Source organism: Carassius auratus, chromosome 8 (assembly GCF_003368295.1).
Source record: "Carassius auratus strain Wakin chromosome 8, ASM336829v1, whole genome shotgun sequence".
Taxonomy (NCBI): domain Eukaryota; kingdom Metazoa; phylum Chordata; class Actinopteri; order Cypriniformes; family Cyprinidae; genus Carassius; species Carassius auratus.
Window position 1 is genome coordinate 19,334,350 of NC_039250.1, and position 19,592 is coordinate 19,353,941.

Here is a 19,592-nt window from a genome sequence, read left to right on the forward strand (position 1 = left end):
ATTTTGCTTTGTTTTAAACTAAAATTGTGTTTTTACTGGCCACAGATAAAAAAAAAAAACAATAAACTAAAACAATTAAAATCCTGGATACCAGTTACATGTGTCTATGTTGTAATAAAATATCAATAACCCCAAAATGCCTGTCATTCCAAAGCTGAATGATTTGCTTTCCTTGGCAGAACACAGAAAGAAGATATTTTGAAGAATGTTGGTAGCCAAACAGATTTGGTGACCACTGATTTCCAAAAAGAAATAATCTTTTGTGTTTCAGAGAAATTGATAAGGTAAAGTAGCCATAATATATAGCACATTCTTTAAAATGGTTTTCTTTACAGCTAATGCTATTTCTAAAGCTGGCTGGATGTGTTCTTTATGCCTCCCCCTTCACCTCCTTTCTGATCAGTATGCCTCCCCTGTGGTCACGTTCCTTCTCTGGCCCTTAATCCAATCCTGCCAAGTCCCTATAGTCACAGTGGACTTTTGAATTTTCTCTTTATACCCATGTAGTGCGCTCTTAATCGTTGGTTATTGCTCGCGATCAAATTTGTGGAGAGAGGGCAAGTCTTTAGTGATGTGATTTGGCGCACCCTAACCCAATCTGCTGCCAGAGCCTTTCTTTTACACTCTCCCTTTCATCTTGCCACAAAGCGATGGCATTTTAATTTTCATTCTCGAGTTACACTTTATTCATTTAGCGGGCTGTTTTTTTCTCACCTTCCACACAGATCCAGGTTGGTATTGATCACTGGAAATAACATTATTTTCCTCAGAGGAATTGTGGAGAGTATGTTTTTCTTTGAGATTCTTTTAAGGCAGACACGGCTCTGGTTAATCTGGGCTGTGGTGAAGAAAAGACAAGCTGGTAATAAGTGTTTATGGATGTGAGAATGCTTCAGTATGTGATATTGACTGTGTGCAATGTTGTTTTGGTGTACAATAATTTTGTGAAACTATTCTACCAGTTGTTTATTCCTTAATGGATACAAACATTTTTACTCAAGGGGAAAGAAAAAGTTCCTAGACTGCAGGTTTTGCTTGATTATTTGTGCATGTTTTATTTATTTATTTTGTTACTTTATTGGAAGGGAAGTCTTGTTTGATTAACAAAAGACTGTCAAATTCCCTTGTTTCATATCAACAAAAAAGAATACTAATACATGAATTCTGACATTAAAACGTAACTAAGCTATTTGAGATCTCAATTAAATATCTGTGATAACTAAAGAAAGAAAAACTGACATATGAATATAACATTCTACAAGAAAAGAGGCTTATTTTTTGCAGGTTTAGTCCCCTTTTTGAAGTTAAACTATCAAACTCCTAATATTCCTATCAGTCATATATATTAGTCATTCTTCCCATGCCAGTCAGTCTACTAATTCAATCGTAGGTAAACAGTGATTGATCAGATCTTCCTTCAGCCGCATTCCCGAACATGGATGTCTGGCGTATAGCCTGTGGGATCGGGGAGGAGAGACGGGGGCAGAGACTGCATTAACAAGCTTAATGAAACATGTCAGTGTGTTATTTTCCGCCTCCTTCCTTAGTGACAGCGAGTCAAAGCCCTCCCACCAGGAAAGCCCATTGTTGGGATGCTGGATTAGCTTTGAGTCCCAGGAGTCCTGCTCCTCTTCATCTCCATCCGTCACTGTCAACAACCAAAGAGTATTCACACACACATGCACAATCATATATTTATCTCTTGACCTTGTTGACATGCACTGCCTCTGCTCTAGCATTACATATACACTCGTAGGACGTTTGCCCATTAAGGCCAACAGTGTGTTCTGTCAGGTGGTCAGTGGGTACGTTGTCTGTTGCAGCACCTCTCTGTCCGCAGACAGGAATGGAGGGGGTTACAGCCCATGAGGTCAAAGTTCTTGACATAGGTTTTCACACAGTGGGCACAGGCAGTAATTAACTAGCTGATTGACAGGAGTATGAGGGCAACAGGGAAAGGAGAATAAGCCGTTGCATCACTGCCACAACAGACAGACAGTTGGAAGGCTTTTAGGTTCATTTTACTGTGGACAAGAGTGACCCTCTATAGATTCTGACCCTCTGTCATGAATCGCGACTACAAATTAAAAAGAATCTGCATCAGTTCAGTTTAAAGCATGGGATCCTATGGTGTGGGTCTCTAGCTCAGTTTTCAATGACAAATAATCATCTTTAATGGAACTGTATTTTCTATTTAAATTGTATATGCACAGAAAGAGATAAGAAGTTTGCATTTAATGATATTATCAAAGATAAAAAAAAAAGTATTCTAAGACTAAAAATATTCGAAACTTTTCAATTTCTTCTTCTTTATGAACTATGCCCCATTGAAGTTCAATTTTAATTGTTTTCATTAACTGATTCATGCCATTGAAGTATGTTTTGTTAGGATCGGACAATATTTGGCTGAGATATAACGGTTTGAAAATCTGGAATCTAAGGGTGCAAAAAAATCAAAATATTAAGAAAATTGCCTTTAAAGCTGTCCAAATGAAGTTCTTAGTGATGCATATTATTAATCAATAAAGAAGTTTTGATATATTTGCGGTAGGACATTTACAAAATATCTTTATGGAACATGATCTTTACTTAATATTCGAATGATTTTTAGATCTATTTAGATGCATAAACAAATATATAAATGCACGAATAAAAAACATAATTTTTATATTTCATTAAAGCTGAATCAACAAACAGAACTAACAAATATTGCTAAGTGTGATAAGTGATAAGTGTGACTGCATCATATAATAATTATTAATTAATAATATTAATCATGTTCATCGTCATCAATTTTCTGTAAAGTTGCTTTGTAACGATTTGTATTGTAAAAAGCGCTATACAAAAAAAAATCTAAATAAACTTGAATTGAATTAAAGCATAAATAAATGGATAAATAACATTTTAATGCATGAATGAATGAATAAATAAATAAATTAATTCATTAAGTAAGTAAGTAAATTAAGTAAGGAAGTAAGCTTTCATGTTCTCTTGGGCAATTAAAAAAGTTTTAACATGTAAAATTAATATATAAAAAAAGTTAATGCACTTGCTGTCTGGTTTAAAGTGTGAAACTATAGGGCACAGCCTGACTATCACCTTTACATCTAACAACCACGTGAGAGATTGCCTCTTCCCAAGAGGTAACATAGCTCTTTTATAGTTAACATGTTCACCTTTGAAGAATACACTTAAAAGGGGAAAATCGGAGGAATTAAATGTTGTGTCTCCCCCTTGCTTCAGAGGGGACATTTTCTACTGCAGCACAAAGGGACGGGGATCACATTGCAGCGTTGCATTCAGTGGGCCACTTTGTTTTCAAATGGTTTTGTTAGTTGTGACACTGCAGACATCCAACACCTTCCAAGGATGTGAACCGCAAAAAGCTCTTGTTGTCTGGTGGGTAACCCAGAAATAGACACGGGGGGCTAAAGGCTGTGTCACAGTAAAAATCTTCCCTCAGGTGATCTTCCTTCCCTTCCTTCAGGTGATCTTCTCTGCCCCCAGGGCTGCGGAAGCATTTTAGCAACTTAACACAGCCCCTTAACCCTTCCATCTAAAGAGAAGAGGATATTATAAGGTTAGTTCACTCAAAAATGAAAATTCAGTTATTATAGTTTTTCTCAGTCACTTTGGTACATTTCTCGAATCAAACTCACAATTTACAAAACAGTAAGTGCATTTCTCAAAACAATTTGTACAAATAGCAAAACACCATGGATAACCTGCAAAAGCCACTCTCTTACTCAAAATCCTTAGTTCATCTCTCAAAAGTAAATATCTGTGTCAATGAACATGTCAGTGCCATCGAATGACAAGTCCTTGTGTCATAGTTTATGGATAAGACAGTCAAATTGCTTAGTCATGTTGTCAATATAACAGTGTACTCTGGAGGGATGTTCTGATGTAAACTATGGCAACATTTTGGATGAAAGTTACGGGATTGAACAGTATGCCATATGCTTATCTATGCCATATATCCATTTCAAAAGTACAAATTTGCACATTACTGTATGTGGGAAATTGATTGAAAGAGACTGGATACAATTCCCAGTTACACCTTTACTAGTGGTCTGACCCAAGGAATAAAAAAAAATAAAAAAATTAAAAAACTTTACAATGCCATTGTGATATAGAAAAGGAAAAAGAAATATGGGTCAATTTTCAGAATTTGTAACTCTTGTGTTGTCCTCTGTCTATACAGTATACAGTAAGCTTTCCAACTGAAGATTCATGAGATGAACCTTTGAGCTATTTCAGAGAAATGGTTTATCATTGGTTTATCATCTACATTCTCTTCATTAGTAAATATTCACTTGCACAAGTCATGCCAAATTGACAAAAAGTCTAATACTAATTTGTAAAAAATAAAAATAAAAAGTGTGCTTGGCAGTTTATGACAACTAGATTAACCATTTTGCATTTAATGACTTATACAATGAACTAAAGACTATGTTTTGAGGGGTAAGACTATTGCACAGAAAACTGTATAATACATTTTGAGCAACATGACATTAGCAACTGATAATGTAGGAAACCGCAGATAAATGTGCATAATCAATTGCATGAATGTACAAAAGCAATCGCAACTTGATCAAAAGAATGAGAAACTGGTTTTATGATGTGTATAAATGACTAGATGATGTGAGAAATGAACAGGTAGTTTTGAGAATTTCAATTCTGATCTGAGAAATGTACCAAAGTGACTGAGAAAAACTGTAATTACTCACCCTCATGTTGTTCCAAACCCATAAGACACCATTCATTATTGGAACACAAATTAAGATATTTTTGATGGAATCTGACAGCTCTCTGAGCCTCCCATAGACAGCAAGGGTCCTTACATGATCAATGTCCAGAAACGTAGCAAAGAGATCTGTAAAATAATCAATGTTACATCAGGGGTTCAAACGTAATTTTACAAATCTACAATAATACGGTTGAACCTGTAATGTTCACATGTCTCACACAAGCCTTCTTCTTGACCTCTGACATATCTCGAGACTTGAACACAAGTGGACATAAACCAGCCTAACCAAAATGTATCATTTATTCATCCTTACATTTTTTCAAACCTGTATGGCTGACTTTGCTCTGTGGCATTTAAATGAGAAATGTGTTTTTTGTCCATTCAAAACATTTGGTTAAGTAAAATAATGTAAAAATAAAATAATAATGGTGAAAATAATAAAGGGAGACATGCCTTTAAATGGACATTCATATTCTGACACTAGTGGAAATGGTGCTGTTTTAATTTTTGCAATTTAAGACACTTTTTATGACAATTTATATTAAAGAGCTAAAATAAATTTGAGATTGTCTAAGTATTTGGTTCATCCCACCATCTGCATCAATGACATAAGCACTTGAGCTACTATGCAAGTTTGTGTACAATGCTCTTCAGAATGATTTTATAACATGATTGATCTTGTACAGAAAATCAGACATGACAGACAGACAGACAGACAGACATACAGACAGACAGACATACAGACAGACAGACAGACAGACAGAAAGACAGATGAACAGACAGACATACATACAAACAGACAGACATGCATACAGACAGACAGACAGACAGACATGCATACAGACAGACAGACAGACAGAGACAGACAGACAGATAGACAGACATGCATACAGACAGACATACAGACAGACAGACAGACATGCATACAGACAGACAGACAGACATGCATGCAGACAGACAGACATGCATACAGACAGACAGACAGACATGCATACATACAGACAGACATGCATACAGACAGACAGACAGACAGACAGACATGCATACAGACAGACAGACAGACAGACAGACAGACAGACAGACAGACAGACAGACATTTTGCCATTTTGTTTTCGCCCCGTCTCCCTGGCAGGGCAGAGCCTTCACATCTCACGCTCTTCCCCAATGTAGACATGCATACATACAGACAGACATGCATACAGACAGACAGACAGACAGACAGACAGACAGACAGACAGACAGACATGCATACAGACAGACAGACATGCATACAGACAGACAGACAGACAGACATGCATACATACATGCATACAGACAGACAGACATGCATACAGACAGACAGACAGACATGCATACAGACAGACAGACAGACAGACATGCATACAGACAGACAGACATGCATACAGACAGACAGACAGACAGACATGCATACAGACAGACAGACAGACAGACAGACAGACAGACATGCATACAGACAGACAGACAGACATGCATGCATACAGACAGACAGACAGACATGCATACATACAGACAGACATGCATACAGACAGACAGACAGACAGACAGACATGCATTCAGACAGACAGACAGACAGACAGACATGCATACAGACAGACAGACAGACAGACAGACAGACAGACAGACATGCATTCAGACAGACAGACAGACAGACAGACAGACATGCATACAGACAGACAGACAGACAGACAGACATACATACATACAGACAGACAGACATGCATACAGACAGACAGACAGACAGACAGACATACATGCATACAGACAGACAGACAGACAGACAGACAGACAGACAGACAGACATGCAGACATGCAGACAGACAGACAGACAGACATGCATGCATACAGACAGACAGACATGCATGCATACAGACAGACAGACAGACAGAGAGTTTAGTGTGGGCCATGGACGCAAACAGCAGAAAGACTATCCACCACATTAACCTTCTCTGGTCCTGCCAGAACTCTTTCTGCACTCTTCTTTCAGCAAGACCCAAGGGAGGGTAACTCTGAGCCCGGCCCATTCTCTGTGAGAACTTTGATTTCCTATTAGGTTCCTGCAGCGGAGGGGGGGCCGCTCGTCTCACGTTCGACGGCAGACTCTGCACAGGACAATGGCTAGCCTCGTACTGGATACAGGCCCTTTTGTTAGCCGTGCCATTTTGTTTTCGCCCCGTCTCCCTGGCAGGGCAGAGCCTTCACATCTCACGCTCTTCCCCAATGTACACACTTTTGGATGGGGGGAGAACAGGGAGGGGGAAGAGCTAGACAGCTTGTCTGGACATCAAGACAGAATAAGAGCAATGCCACTGCTAAAGGTTTTGACACGCTCCTCATCATCACCTCATGAAGAAAGCTACAATGGTCAGTTTAACCAACATCAAAATGATTTAGATCTTACTACCTGTTACTACCTGTAATTGACGCACGCACGCACGCACGCACGCACGCACGCACACACACACACACACACACACACACACACACACACACACACACACACACACACACACACACACACACACATATATATATATATATATATATATATATTTATAAAATAATAATATGATCAAGATATTTCTAAAAGATGTTGATATTGTTTCAGTTTATGTTCAGTTTTCCTGGGATTTTCCAGTTTTCCTGCATGTTAGTTTTTTAACAAAGTTTTTTTGGGCCTGTTTGCATTGGCTTTCGCTGTGTAGTAATTTAAAGTTGGGAAGTTTGTGAATAACTGAACTACAGAGTATATCATGCAGAAACAGGAAATAGGGTGGGAGAGGAAAAGAGACACTGATTGACAGGTGCAGTGAGGCAGCACTGATCTGTAGGGGGAAGCACCCCTCAGGAGAACATCAACTGGATGCGGATTGAGCCTGATGATGTGAAAACGAGGGATGTAGGGATAATCTGCAGGGAAGGAAGATGAACTCAAGTATGAGAGACAGCTAGAACTTTTCCCATGCTTACCTGAACAAACAGCTCCACAATCAATACTATCTACTATAATAAATTGTGATACTATAATAAAAATATTATAATGCTGATTGTTAATTAATGTTCTAATGTCAAAATAGAAATTTTGTGTTACAATAGACACTACTATTTAAAATTTTGAGGTGAGTAAATATTTCTTTCTTTTTGTTTAAAGAAAGTAAAAACATTCATCAAGGATGTGCTAAATTGATAAAAAGTACTAACAAATACTTAATTGTTAGAAAAGATTTCTATTTTGAACATAAGCTGTTCTCTTAAACTATTTATTCATCAAATTATCAAAGAAAAAGGTATTACAGGTTAATTCATATATATATTTTCATGCAACTCTTATCAATATAATGACAGTTAAAAGACACTACTGTCAAGCTCCAAAAAGTAGAGAAAACTTTTTTAAAGGTGTCCAAAATTGTGAAATCGATTTGAAATCGATTTGCTCATGTTTTAATTTAGTTTACTAAAGTGAAAAATAACTGTTACCTTATTTTGTACCAAATATTAGTGTATAGCACTTCTCAATAAAAAAGTTTCAATGCAGGTTTTCACAAAGCAGTGTCATACAATCAGAGCAGGCTGTAGGGAAACTCCTTAAAAAGATACAGTCTATCTACAGTCTATTTATGTTGTGATGACACTTAAACATAAAAAAAGCTGTATTATAATTTTTTTAAATTAGTACTGTTGTACATTTAGTAAAAAAATGTTATATTCTTATTTATTTACCCCCTTGAGGTCCCCTAGTTAACAGACTGCACTTTGTTGGAATTGCTTTGCATTCCTCTTGTATTGTATTTTCTTTTCTTTAAAAACTTGACAGAGGCAGTCCCTTTAAAAAAGATTCTTCCAAAATGTACATTTTGTGTTTCACGTAAAAAAAATAAAAATAAAAATAACAGGTTTGGAATGATGATGAGTAAATAATGGCAAGCTCCAAATCAGCAGAAAACAGTTTCAAACTAAAAATGACGCTAAGCTTTGCTGAGTAATGATTTGGAGGAGGGGTGTGTGATGGTGCTGAGAGGCTTGAGTTGCTAAGAAGCCTGCTGACTGGTTAACTAATTACTCAGCTTCTTTTGTATCATGAGTGAATCTGGGCTTTATTAATGCAACAAGGAAGTTGCTCTGTTAGTGTTGGGCACAAACTATTTAGAAAGGGGTCATGTTTTCTAAGTACACCCTGCAGGCACCAGCTCCCTCCCCACCACTCCCGTGTCTCACACTCATACTGCAGGGATGCTCAAAAGAAGGAAGAAGAAGAAAAAAAACTAAGGAACAAGAGAAGTGTGACTGTGTATCCCAGTGTTTTTAAATTAGCAGGTCAGTCTGTCACCTTGGAACCAACGATACATTTCAAAGAAGGTGCATGCTAATCTTGAATGGTGATTTTGACCAGAGGTCATTCAGCTCAGGTTTTACTCTCATTTTCTTGTAACAGACCTTGTGTCTGCTGACTCATCAGTGATTCAGACATCTAATTTTTCTTAGTGACAAAAGAAAACACATTTACACAAACTCATTAGACATGACTCAGCCATGGTAACCCCTATCTATCTATCTATCTATCTATCTGACCGTCCGTGTGTCTGTCTTCTACCTTTTCCATCCCACTGCCCTGCATGACATTGTTTGATTTGCAAAGTTGCTTTCCACAAATCTCCATTGTCAGAGGCTCATCTTGGAGTGCTGAATAGATGAATTGAAGTGGGAAGGAAAAAAAACAAAAAAGGGTCGGACATGTATCCCTAATTGGGAGTGAGAGGGAGAAAAGTTGGGCGGGGGGCACGGTTGTCTCTGCGTACAGCTGAAAGCGATATCCTTGTCTCCCCCAGCTTGCCCCACTCCCCTCTGCTCCACCCACAGGATACCTGAGAGTGAGGGTCTCTGGGGAACTGGACTAGGGGAGGCTTTCAGCAGGCCATGAAAAGGCAGCAGAATAAAACACAAGAAAACTCCTGACAATATACAGTATCCCTCCCCTGAGCATGGCTCACCGCTGAAACACTATCTGTGCAGCCACTGTACAATGGGGTCAAGAGTCCCTTAATAGATGCGTGGCCTTCACAGGTGAGTGGGTGGGACAGTCAGCGAGTTAAATGAGTTCAAGGCAAGAGAGGTCCTGGTGCAGATGTCATGGACACCGAATTGAAATGATTTAACCCATTTGTCTATTCCTTATCTTATTACCCATATTTACTTAAGTTTTAAAATGAATACTTCCTAAGATAATAGTCCTAGATGTCCCGGATAATAATTGGAATAAATTAGACCTTCAGAATTTTTGCAGATTTGAACAGAGAACGGCTGATCATTTATATTTATATATAATATAATTCATATACAAGTATAAATACACATACATACAAATTTTTTTTTTTACATATATACATATATGTGTGCATATTTTAATATATGAAATATACATAGTACACACACACACACACACACACATCTATATAGTATGTAAACAAACTTTTATTTTGAATGCGATTCATTCATTATACACCGATTTTCACAAATTCACAAATAATTACAAAGAAACAGCAACTAATATTTGAATTAAGTGGAACATTTTGTAGAAAGACTGAAATAGTATTTACTTATGAAAATTATTTTATGGCGTTTCTATGATCGTGAAGTTCAGAACTGCATATCGGCTCAGAATTCAAAGACGTACCCACACAGGAGGGTCTTAGATGTGGTTTACACCACAAATCCAATCATTCTCTGTCGTTGTAATCTATAGAAGTCAAAGCATTCACCACTAGTTTTAAAGAAAAAATTGCCCCTCTCGTTCTGAGGTGTGACTCGAAAAGTGCCTCCAGCACTTCGAGAGCCATTTCTTTTTTTAACCTCAACCATTCACTACCACAGCCTCTCGTTCATCGGAAGGGGAACAGCAAGCTTGACGTAACCTAATCCATGAAGAACTCGACAAAAAGAATAAATGCCCCTACAGTTTAGGTGTTTCCTATACATATGCACACACATCCAAATCCTCACAATGAATGTAACTGATGCTCAAAGGGCATTGAACGTCAATATAATTGGCCTCACTATTGTATACCTTTGAATGGGACAGTTACCCAAGAAGCCTCATGTTGGTGTAGGTACGTCCACTTTGAACATTTGCAGACACAAAAGGGCAGCCACAAGAGGGACAAAGATGCGTAGAACCACCACTGCCCTTTCAGTTTCTTTATACGGGGTGCTGAAAGACATTGAGATGAGGTGGACAAGGTTAGCTAACAAATGGCTAATATACTTCCAGTTTTTCTGTAGATTACTTTAATGAACTAATGTGATATATAACATCACATACATGTTCAAAAGACTCAAAAAGGTAGTCCAGGTACAATTGAATTTGTGATGAATGCTGATTACTAGGGAAGAAAAAAAAAATTCCAAGCAAAAAACTGGATTATAGTGAATAGGGCCAATTCATAAACACAGTTTTACATGCATTGCTTCAATAGTATTCACTTTCTTTGCAACACTGAAGAAAGCTATTTTGTGTGAAAGTGTGAGATTTGCAATTCATTAGGTGCTATACTGTGTAAGAAGAATAACAACTGCACCTGTTTAAAAGTATGGCAGAGGGACACAAGACATAAATAACAAGCTTGTTAGCTTATTTTTATGGGAAAAAAGGAAGAAAAGTAAACAAAAATAACAACTTTATTCAGCGATAGTCCTCCCCCATTATTGAGTATCGCAGTGCATGCACGTGCGCTTCTCTGCTCATAAACAATGCTCAGTGCATGTTCTAGAGTGGAGATTAATTGAATGATAAATTTTTGTGCACAAAAAGTATTCTCATAGCTTTGTAAAATTACAGCTGAACCACTGATGTTACATGGACCATTTTAACAACGTCCTTACTATGTCTCAGGGCCTTGAGGTTGTTGTGTTGCTGTCAGTTGAGGGGTCAGAAGGCTCTCTGATTTCATCCAAAATATCTAAATTTGTGTTCCGAAGGTGAACTAAGTCTTACGGGTTTGGAACAACATAAGGGTGAGTAATTAATGACAGAAGTTTCACTTTTGGGTGAACTATCCCTTTAAAATGACTATAAAATAAAAATTACATGAACAACATTCCAGCTCATATAATTGAACAGCGTTAAACAAAAAAATTGATTAACAAGAGAGTTTGTTTTTCTGGTAAACAACATTATGCAACAAATGCTGTTGAGTGAGTTTAACTTGTATTGAACCCGTTCTTTATTTGTGAATCACACTTATAGTCTTCAAAAGTGACAAGACACCTGAAATGTAACTTATTTTTCTTCAGTAAAATCAATCTAAAATAATTTTGTTCAATAATATGTATCATTATTATTATTATTTTGAGATAATTGTATAGTAATAATTCATATTTATACAATAATTATTAGAAATAATAAAAAAATTACAATTATATTTCAATTAATGCAGTATCTCATTTTTTTTTTTAAATAGAGATTAGCTCCTCCTGGTGAGATCAAAGAAAGAAAAACATGCAATTTCATGGTGTAACCACTAGATGCCTGTATAGGAATCTATAGAGAGGCCTTTGAATTCCCTTGTTGTTTTTATACATAATTATTTACTTTTATCTTTTGTCAAGGTTTATAGATATATTTTTTGTTGTTTTAAATGTTGATTTGAAGCATCAGTTTTTGAATTATTATTACTATAGTGAAACCTGAACCCAGAATGCATTTTTGTTATACAAAGCATTACAATTCTATAAACATGTAACAAAAATAAACAGGAATGCTTTATCAGAGCTTAACCCTTCTCGGTGTGATCTGATTTTAACCTCTTATTTCAGTTTTCGTACTCATTATGGCTATATGTTTATAGCCATACCAATTCATTTGAGTGTGTATAATTGCGTGTGTGTGTCTGTGAGTATGTGTGAGTGGATGTGTCTGTTTTGGACTCATGATGTTTTCAAGTGTAACCCCTTCCTTGCTGTCCACTTTTCCACTAAACTGTAGTTGAATTATTAATTTTATTTTACATAGTGTCTGTGTTACAGGCACACCAGTTCATGGGGGGGATGGGTGTGTACAAGTGTGTGTGTGTGTGTTGATTTTGCACTCTAGATGTTTTAGAGCTTCACCCCTTCAATGCTGTGCAATTTTATTTATTTATTTTTGCATTGTGGAGGATTTCTAGATTGTTAAAAAAAAATTCTAAGAACATGAATGTGACAATGTTTTTTATGAGCACTTAGCTTTTTCAAATCATGCCTCAATTATTTTTGTGTGTTCACATATCAAGTACCATAAAAGTCACTTCGTTTTGTATCATTCTGATGAAGCTACAATTTTTTTAATTGAAAATTGTACAATTCTTGAGTCAAAAGTGACCGAAGATTATGTTCAACAGACACTTCAGTGCCCCCGCCTCCCCCGTTTTGCAAGTTAAGAGCATTCATGGATAACATTATCTATGATTTCACAAGAATAATCCTGGCTATCTGGGTTACATTGATATGCATCATCAGAGACTGCAGACTAGTATTCACAGGAAGCCTATGCATTATTCATACCTTTTATTCAGAGGCTCATGTGACGTTTTCTATTATTTTCCTCCCTTGCTTAGATAACAATCTTTTTTTAAACACCACAAAGCTTTGCAAACCACGTAGTTGTGCTACATGCCCAGGTGTATGCGTATGTGTCAACAAAGGCCTCTAATACATTGACATTAATATTTCAAAGCGTTGTCTCCATAAGCTGACATCCCAATGCTCTTTCGACAATACCTGGATGGGCAACAGTTACCTGGCACAAGTCTTTCAGATCAGTGCTTACATAGCTGAGAATGATTCTCTGTCCGCACTATAACAGTGGATTTTTCTCCAGTTATTATCAATTTCTGCACTTCTCTTTTCCTCTCTTTTGAATGCCTTGTGCACTTCACCCCCACATGCACTCTCTCTCTTTTTCTGTCTTGCTCTGTGGTTGTTGCTACAGTCTCGAAGCAGATGGAAAGTACGGCCCAGTTTTAGCTTTTGTTCCAGTGTCCCCAGAGAGTCCGAGCCCTTTCCTTGGCTCCACCCACTCCCCTTATCTTCAATGAAATTTAGGAACCTCACTTTTCAACTAAGCACAGGAATGAGCATGTGCTCTGCAGGCAGTTTATATTGTTAACTCACTTATAACACTTTACCTGTTCTGTAGGCTATGCATGCGAATTCGTCCACCACTTCAAACAGCATTGGAATGCATACAAAACTGATCTACTGTCCTATGTTTTCACTGTCAAACAAAAACTGTGGAATGCCTAACAATCAGGTTTGAGCCAATAGTGTGAAGTTGGGAAAGAGCCAACTTTTTCTGCATACACAACATATTAATAAAGTTATTAAATGAGACACATTATGTTAACATACCATAACTATTTCGGAATCTTTACTCAACAAATTTGTTGGATTTGTAAGTTATAGCATGAAGTTGCAAGGCGATAGCACGATAGCACCATTGCGCACGAGCCTCTCAGACTCCCGCGCATTGCAAAAGGGAGAGAGTGTTTGTTTATGTTTTTCCTTCTACGCTCTACCTCAATACTTAATGAGATGTGAAACCTCAACGCAGGCAGTTTCCCAGCTGTTGTCAAGAATACTTAATTAGCAAAAAAGACCCATGGGGCCACAGGTTGATATCAGATCAGTTCAGTTGTCCTGATGCGGTAATAAGGGCACGCGGGGTCAACTGACAGTTAGCTAAGTATCCACTTAAAACACGAAAATTAAACACATTTTTCAAAACGTAATTTTCTTGTCTCTTCTTTGTAGCACAATGCACGTTTTATTTTATTATTTGTTTTCTGTATTAAATCAAGCAATATTGTTTATATCATGGGCACCATAAAATCATCGCATAGCCTACTCTTTTAAGGATATTGTTGATACAGACTAGCCTATTCGAATCTCAAATCTGAGAAAAAATAAAATAAATAAATACAACAAAAGACATGAAACTTCGGTCCCAGGCTTCTAGCTTAAAATGAAATAGACTAGCCTACTCCAGAATTACATAAAATTAAATACAAAATTGAATAAAATAGTTTTACAGATTTTAATGAGATTCGGTTTGTATATGATAAGGCTCCACGTGCGAGTCGCGCGCATACCAAAGCAAAAACAAAGAAAACTGTCAAGATGAAAAATAGCATTTTCTAAGCTATTTTTGTATTGAGGAGACAAACTGGACATATCGGTGAACGCATTGGAATTAGTTGAGGACGACTGGACCTGACAGCTCATGTAACCATGCCCTGATAACCGATCTAAGTGCTACTTAACGGAAACAGGCAGTCTCCGTTGTAAAATACCGTGAAAGGCGAGAGATACAAATTTAGGGAAACACATTTTAAGAAAAAACATACTAAATGCAACTATAAGTGAAGGTGATAAACTTTTCAGCTAGTTTAGTTTGGTAGGCGTCGCTACTCCCTATTTACTGGCTCGTGGTCGCGAAATTTGAGCGCGTTTGTCGTTTGAGGGTCGCATGTAACAGGACGGCACAGATGGTCGCGCGGTTCACTGGAAGATAAAGGTATTATGGAGAATGTTGTGAATAATTTAGCGTGCTGAACGTGTGCATGATATTGCCTATTATTCTTCTCGATGTTAATCTGGACAGAGATCGCAGACGCATGGCAAGTGATTGGTTAAACTCAGGGGTGGAGACTCAAAAAAGCAGGTACACAGAACCCACTTTCATTAATAATTCCTGAGCAATTCCAGTGAAGTCTTCGAAGGGTGCGGACAAAAAAGTTTTGGAAAATTACTTATCTCTTTCTATTCCTAAAGGGAACTTTCTCTGTAGCTTTTATCGTCGTTGAAAAGTGCTTAAAGAAGCTACTCTATTAAAAAGAATACATCAACGCTTTTTTTGTAATATGCATAATAATTTACCACGGTAAATAAGGTTTTTACAATGATTAAACCTCATTTTTGGAGATGTTCTGAAAAACAAAAAAGTTCATAAGGCAAAAATGTTTATTCAAAACGTGTGTTTTAGAGGTCTTTAATTATTTCAGTTTTATTTTCAACAACAACAACAAAGGAAGGCTATTTTAGGCCCCCTTTTAGACAACCGAGTGCGAGTGTTTACTTTGGTGCGTGCTGGCGGGCGTGTGTGCGCGTGTGTGGCAGACTCACGGAGCGAGTGTATAGTCTCTCGAGTCAGGTCCTGTGGGACTCCACTCGTTGCGCTCACCAGCTGACAGCGCGTGCTTCCAGGAGGACACCCAACACCCCCTGCCACGGGTCGGCTAACAATTTTGAAAAAGTTAATAACACTTCAATTACAGTTAAAACAATTCCTTCAATAGACACGAGGCTGATGATAGATAAGAAAACTATTAAATCCAATTCATACGCAAACTGAAATGATTCATGATGTTTGTCATGGCTTGAGGGCAGAGAAGCTGACAGTTGGCACGGGGGCAGTTGGCAGCATACCAGAATACATATGAACCACATAAAGAAAACTTTAACGTATGTGCTAAACGCCTTTAGAGAAGTGCTTCCAAACTCTGACTAAAAGAAAATATTAACAATGAGACTAAGATATGACTTAAAGATAACGTTTTAAAACAAGTGTAGAACGAACAGCTGAATAAAGTTTTCCTAACATGCCTGCGTCTTCTAAAATTGCAGTTTTTTCGCTTTATGTGAATCAAATCATAAGAAATTCGTTAAAATACGTTTTCTCATGAGATCGGGTTGGCTTTAAACTGTGAAACAGGAGCAATATTTGTAATATTGCCTAAATAAAGCGTTTGCAGCTTAGCTTTTTGACAGCTATAAGTAAAACTTCAAAGGTTTTTAAAACAGACTCAGAATGAACAGGCTAAATAATAATACAAATATGCTGAACTGATATTAGCTAAATTAGGTGACGGCGAGATGAATAATTTTTTTAATTAATGAATAATGATGAATAATATTTATTTATTTATTTGCTTTTTTAAATTAAATGTGTTTAGTGCATTGATTTGATGATCTGATTTCCCAGATTTTTGAGTAAATAAAATGAAATATTATATAAAATTAAATGTTTTTATTATAGCCAACATTGTGTTGCTGTCTGCTGCCATAGAATCTTAAGTTCCAAAAATAACTTTGATATCTAATTATAGGCTATATAAAATATTACTTATAATTTAAGTCGTTAAATTAAGAGCTTTTTTGTCCAAATAACCAACTTAAGAAAGTGTTTCTTAAAAGAAGATGGTCAAAAGGATCATTGACATTGATGGTTCCATGAATATCATTTAAAATCCATGGAGCCTTTTCATTCCACAAAAGGTTTATAGTGGGGGGAAAAGTGTATTTTTACATTATACAAATATTCTTCACATTAAGAAAAAGGTTTTTTTTCTAGGAATTGTTCATTGAACCAATATATATATATATATATATATATATATATATATATATATATATATATATATACATACATATATATATATATTACTCTATGGCATCGCTACGAAAACACCCATTTTTTTTCCTTTAAACGGTGCACTATAGGTTACTTGACTAAAGTTCACACTTAAAAATAAAGGATTGTTTTGTATGTCTCACAGACAAGATCACCCTACGTCTTGATAGAAAATTGTATAGGCTACAGTACCGAAAAAAAATAATATATTTAAAAAATGTATTCGATCATGTCATATTATTTACAACCATAAAATGTTTCACACCTATAAGTTCTTGTTGAGGGCTAAACTTAATTAACATTAAATAGCATTAGATAAAGCTGGTTCCCAGATATTAGGATTTTCTTTATTTAAAAAAAAAAAAAAAAAAATCTAGATTCTAGGAAAGTTATTTGATAAATTGCAATGAATAATGTATAACGACAATCACACAGAGACACGAGACATAAACATGTTAATTTCTAAATTATTTTTTATTTCTACACAATAAAACAAAACATACGAGTAACAAAACTGTTCATTTTCAATAACGCAAAAAATTGACAAGGCAAATGGAAATAAATAGCTTACTTCAGCTACAGAAGCAGAACACAACATCTTTGCAGTTAAATCAAATATTAAAAACGAACGGATGTACAAAATCTAATGGCTATATTAAATATATTCATCAAATTGGCATTACTTCTACATAAACACAACATTTCTTGTTCCATGACAAAACAGTGTTTCTCAAGCCTATGGCCCGTTTTTAAAGTGCACGTAAACTTTAGAAGTTGCAAATTCTTAGAGGGTTCAAAATCAATCGTAATTCGTAATCAATCGAAAATAGGCCTATGACAATGACGTGTCAAAACAGTTCACGGAAGACAGTTTTATGCATGACATTCGAGCCCATGGCACTGCTGCACGCGGCAGTTCACATGGCGTAGGGGTCTGGTCAATGTCACGAGAAGGCAACTAAATCTATTGGCGTCAGACACAACAGCAACTTCATTATCAAAAGATCATACAGCAAATGGATAAATAAAGCCGCCTATTAAAAAGCCCAAATATGCGATTGACACGATTGATGGACAGTCCGGTTGGTGTGTTTTCTAAAAAGCGCTGTGCTTGGGCAGTTTCAGTTCCGACAGCTCGTCCTCGCTCTGCATCTCCAAGTGCGTTTCGTCCGAGTCGCTGAAGTGCGAGTGAGGGGAAAACTCTCCGTCGCTCCGGTTCGACCGAGGCGAGTCCTTGCTGGCCTCTGAACCGAACTTGCTCGTTCCAGAGAACGACTGGAGGTCTTGCTCCATGAAAGAGGCGAAAGATGCGTCCTCGTACTGGTACGGGTAACCCGCGCCTCTCCGGCAAACGCTCGGCGATCCTCTGGGAGAGTGGTCCTCCTCGAACGCGTTGGCAGGCAGCAGGTCGCAGTTTGGCTGGTCGGCTTTAGTACCGGGGCCCTGAAGCAAGTCGGACAGGGCGTTGATGTAGATCTGGGCCATCTGTAGGGTTTCGTATTTGGAGAGCTTCTTGTCATTGTCGAAGGCTGGGATGACGCTGCGCAGCTTGTCGAACGCGTGGTTCAATCCGTGCATCCTTCGCCTCTCCCGGGCATTGGCAGCCATGCGCCTCTGTTTTTGCACGACGTTGGTCGCTTTGCTGGATGGAGCCCGCTGTCTGCCCTCATCTGCAGCCACAGCCCCTTTAAGCCGGCAGAGCTCGCGTACTTTGACAGGACTCTTGCTGCTCTTCCTGAAGTTGGAGGCAGAGGACACGCCTTCCGCGCTCGAGCCGGGCGAGTGCAGCAGGTATTCAGCGTGTGCCGCGCAGGTGCCAGCCTGCACGGGAGCCAGCCAGGCGCGTGGGTCACTGCTGGCCATGAGTGCCAAAGCTGGTGGGTACTCGCGCTGCTCCCCCCTCCCCAGGTTCGGATGTTGGAAGTCGAGTTCAGCCCCCTCCCTTGTATCCGTGCTTACGCCGTCCACATTCATTCCATCCATGTTGTTGTTTTTTGCTTATTGCAGGAAAGTGGGTGGCTATGGATAAGAGAACGGGATTTTTGCCGTGGAGGATTTCTCTTCTTACACCTGTGGTGAAGGTGATTCCTTTACTGATGTCTCAGGGCGACTCGTCGGTTTTAAAAGCGGCACGCGCCGGGGAGCCCCCCTTCTCAAGATGGTCGCGTGGCGCTTTGACCAATAAGAGCACGCGGGGCAGGCGCGTGTAGGCGACCAATGAGAAATAGTAAACCCGAGAGAGGTTATTATGGCCAAACTTTTTTTTTTTTTTTGGTTATTTTGCGCTTCAAACCTGTTTAACTAGAGAATTATTATCACAATGGGTCGTCCCACAGGACGCACTCAGAAACTTAAGAGACTGAATAAAGTTTTGTGGAAAGC

The 19,592-nt window shown here is 37.8% G+C and overlaps 1 protein-coding gene across 1 annotated transcript; it reads right to left on the minus strand.

Annotated features, from left to right (window-relative positions):
• Positions 1–17,970: 17,970 nt before the first annotated feature.
• On the minus strand, positions 17,971–19,592 carry LOC113107516 (protein atonal homolog 1-like). The gene has a single exon (XM_026270096.1). It carries the CDS (start codon positions 19,191–19,193, stop codon positions 18,306–18,308), a length of 888 nt encoding a protein of 295 aa, XP_026125881.1. The 5' UTR covers positions 19,194–19,592; the 3' UTR covers positions 17,971–18,305.

Excerpts from the sequence above, each read along its gene's own strand:
- LOC113107516 (XM_026270096.1), bottom strand. The coding sequence starts at position 19,193 with ATGGATGGAATGAATGTGGACGGCGTAAGCACGGATACAAGGGAGGGG.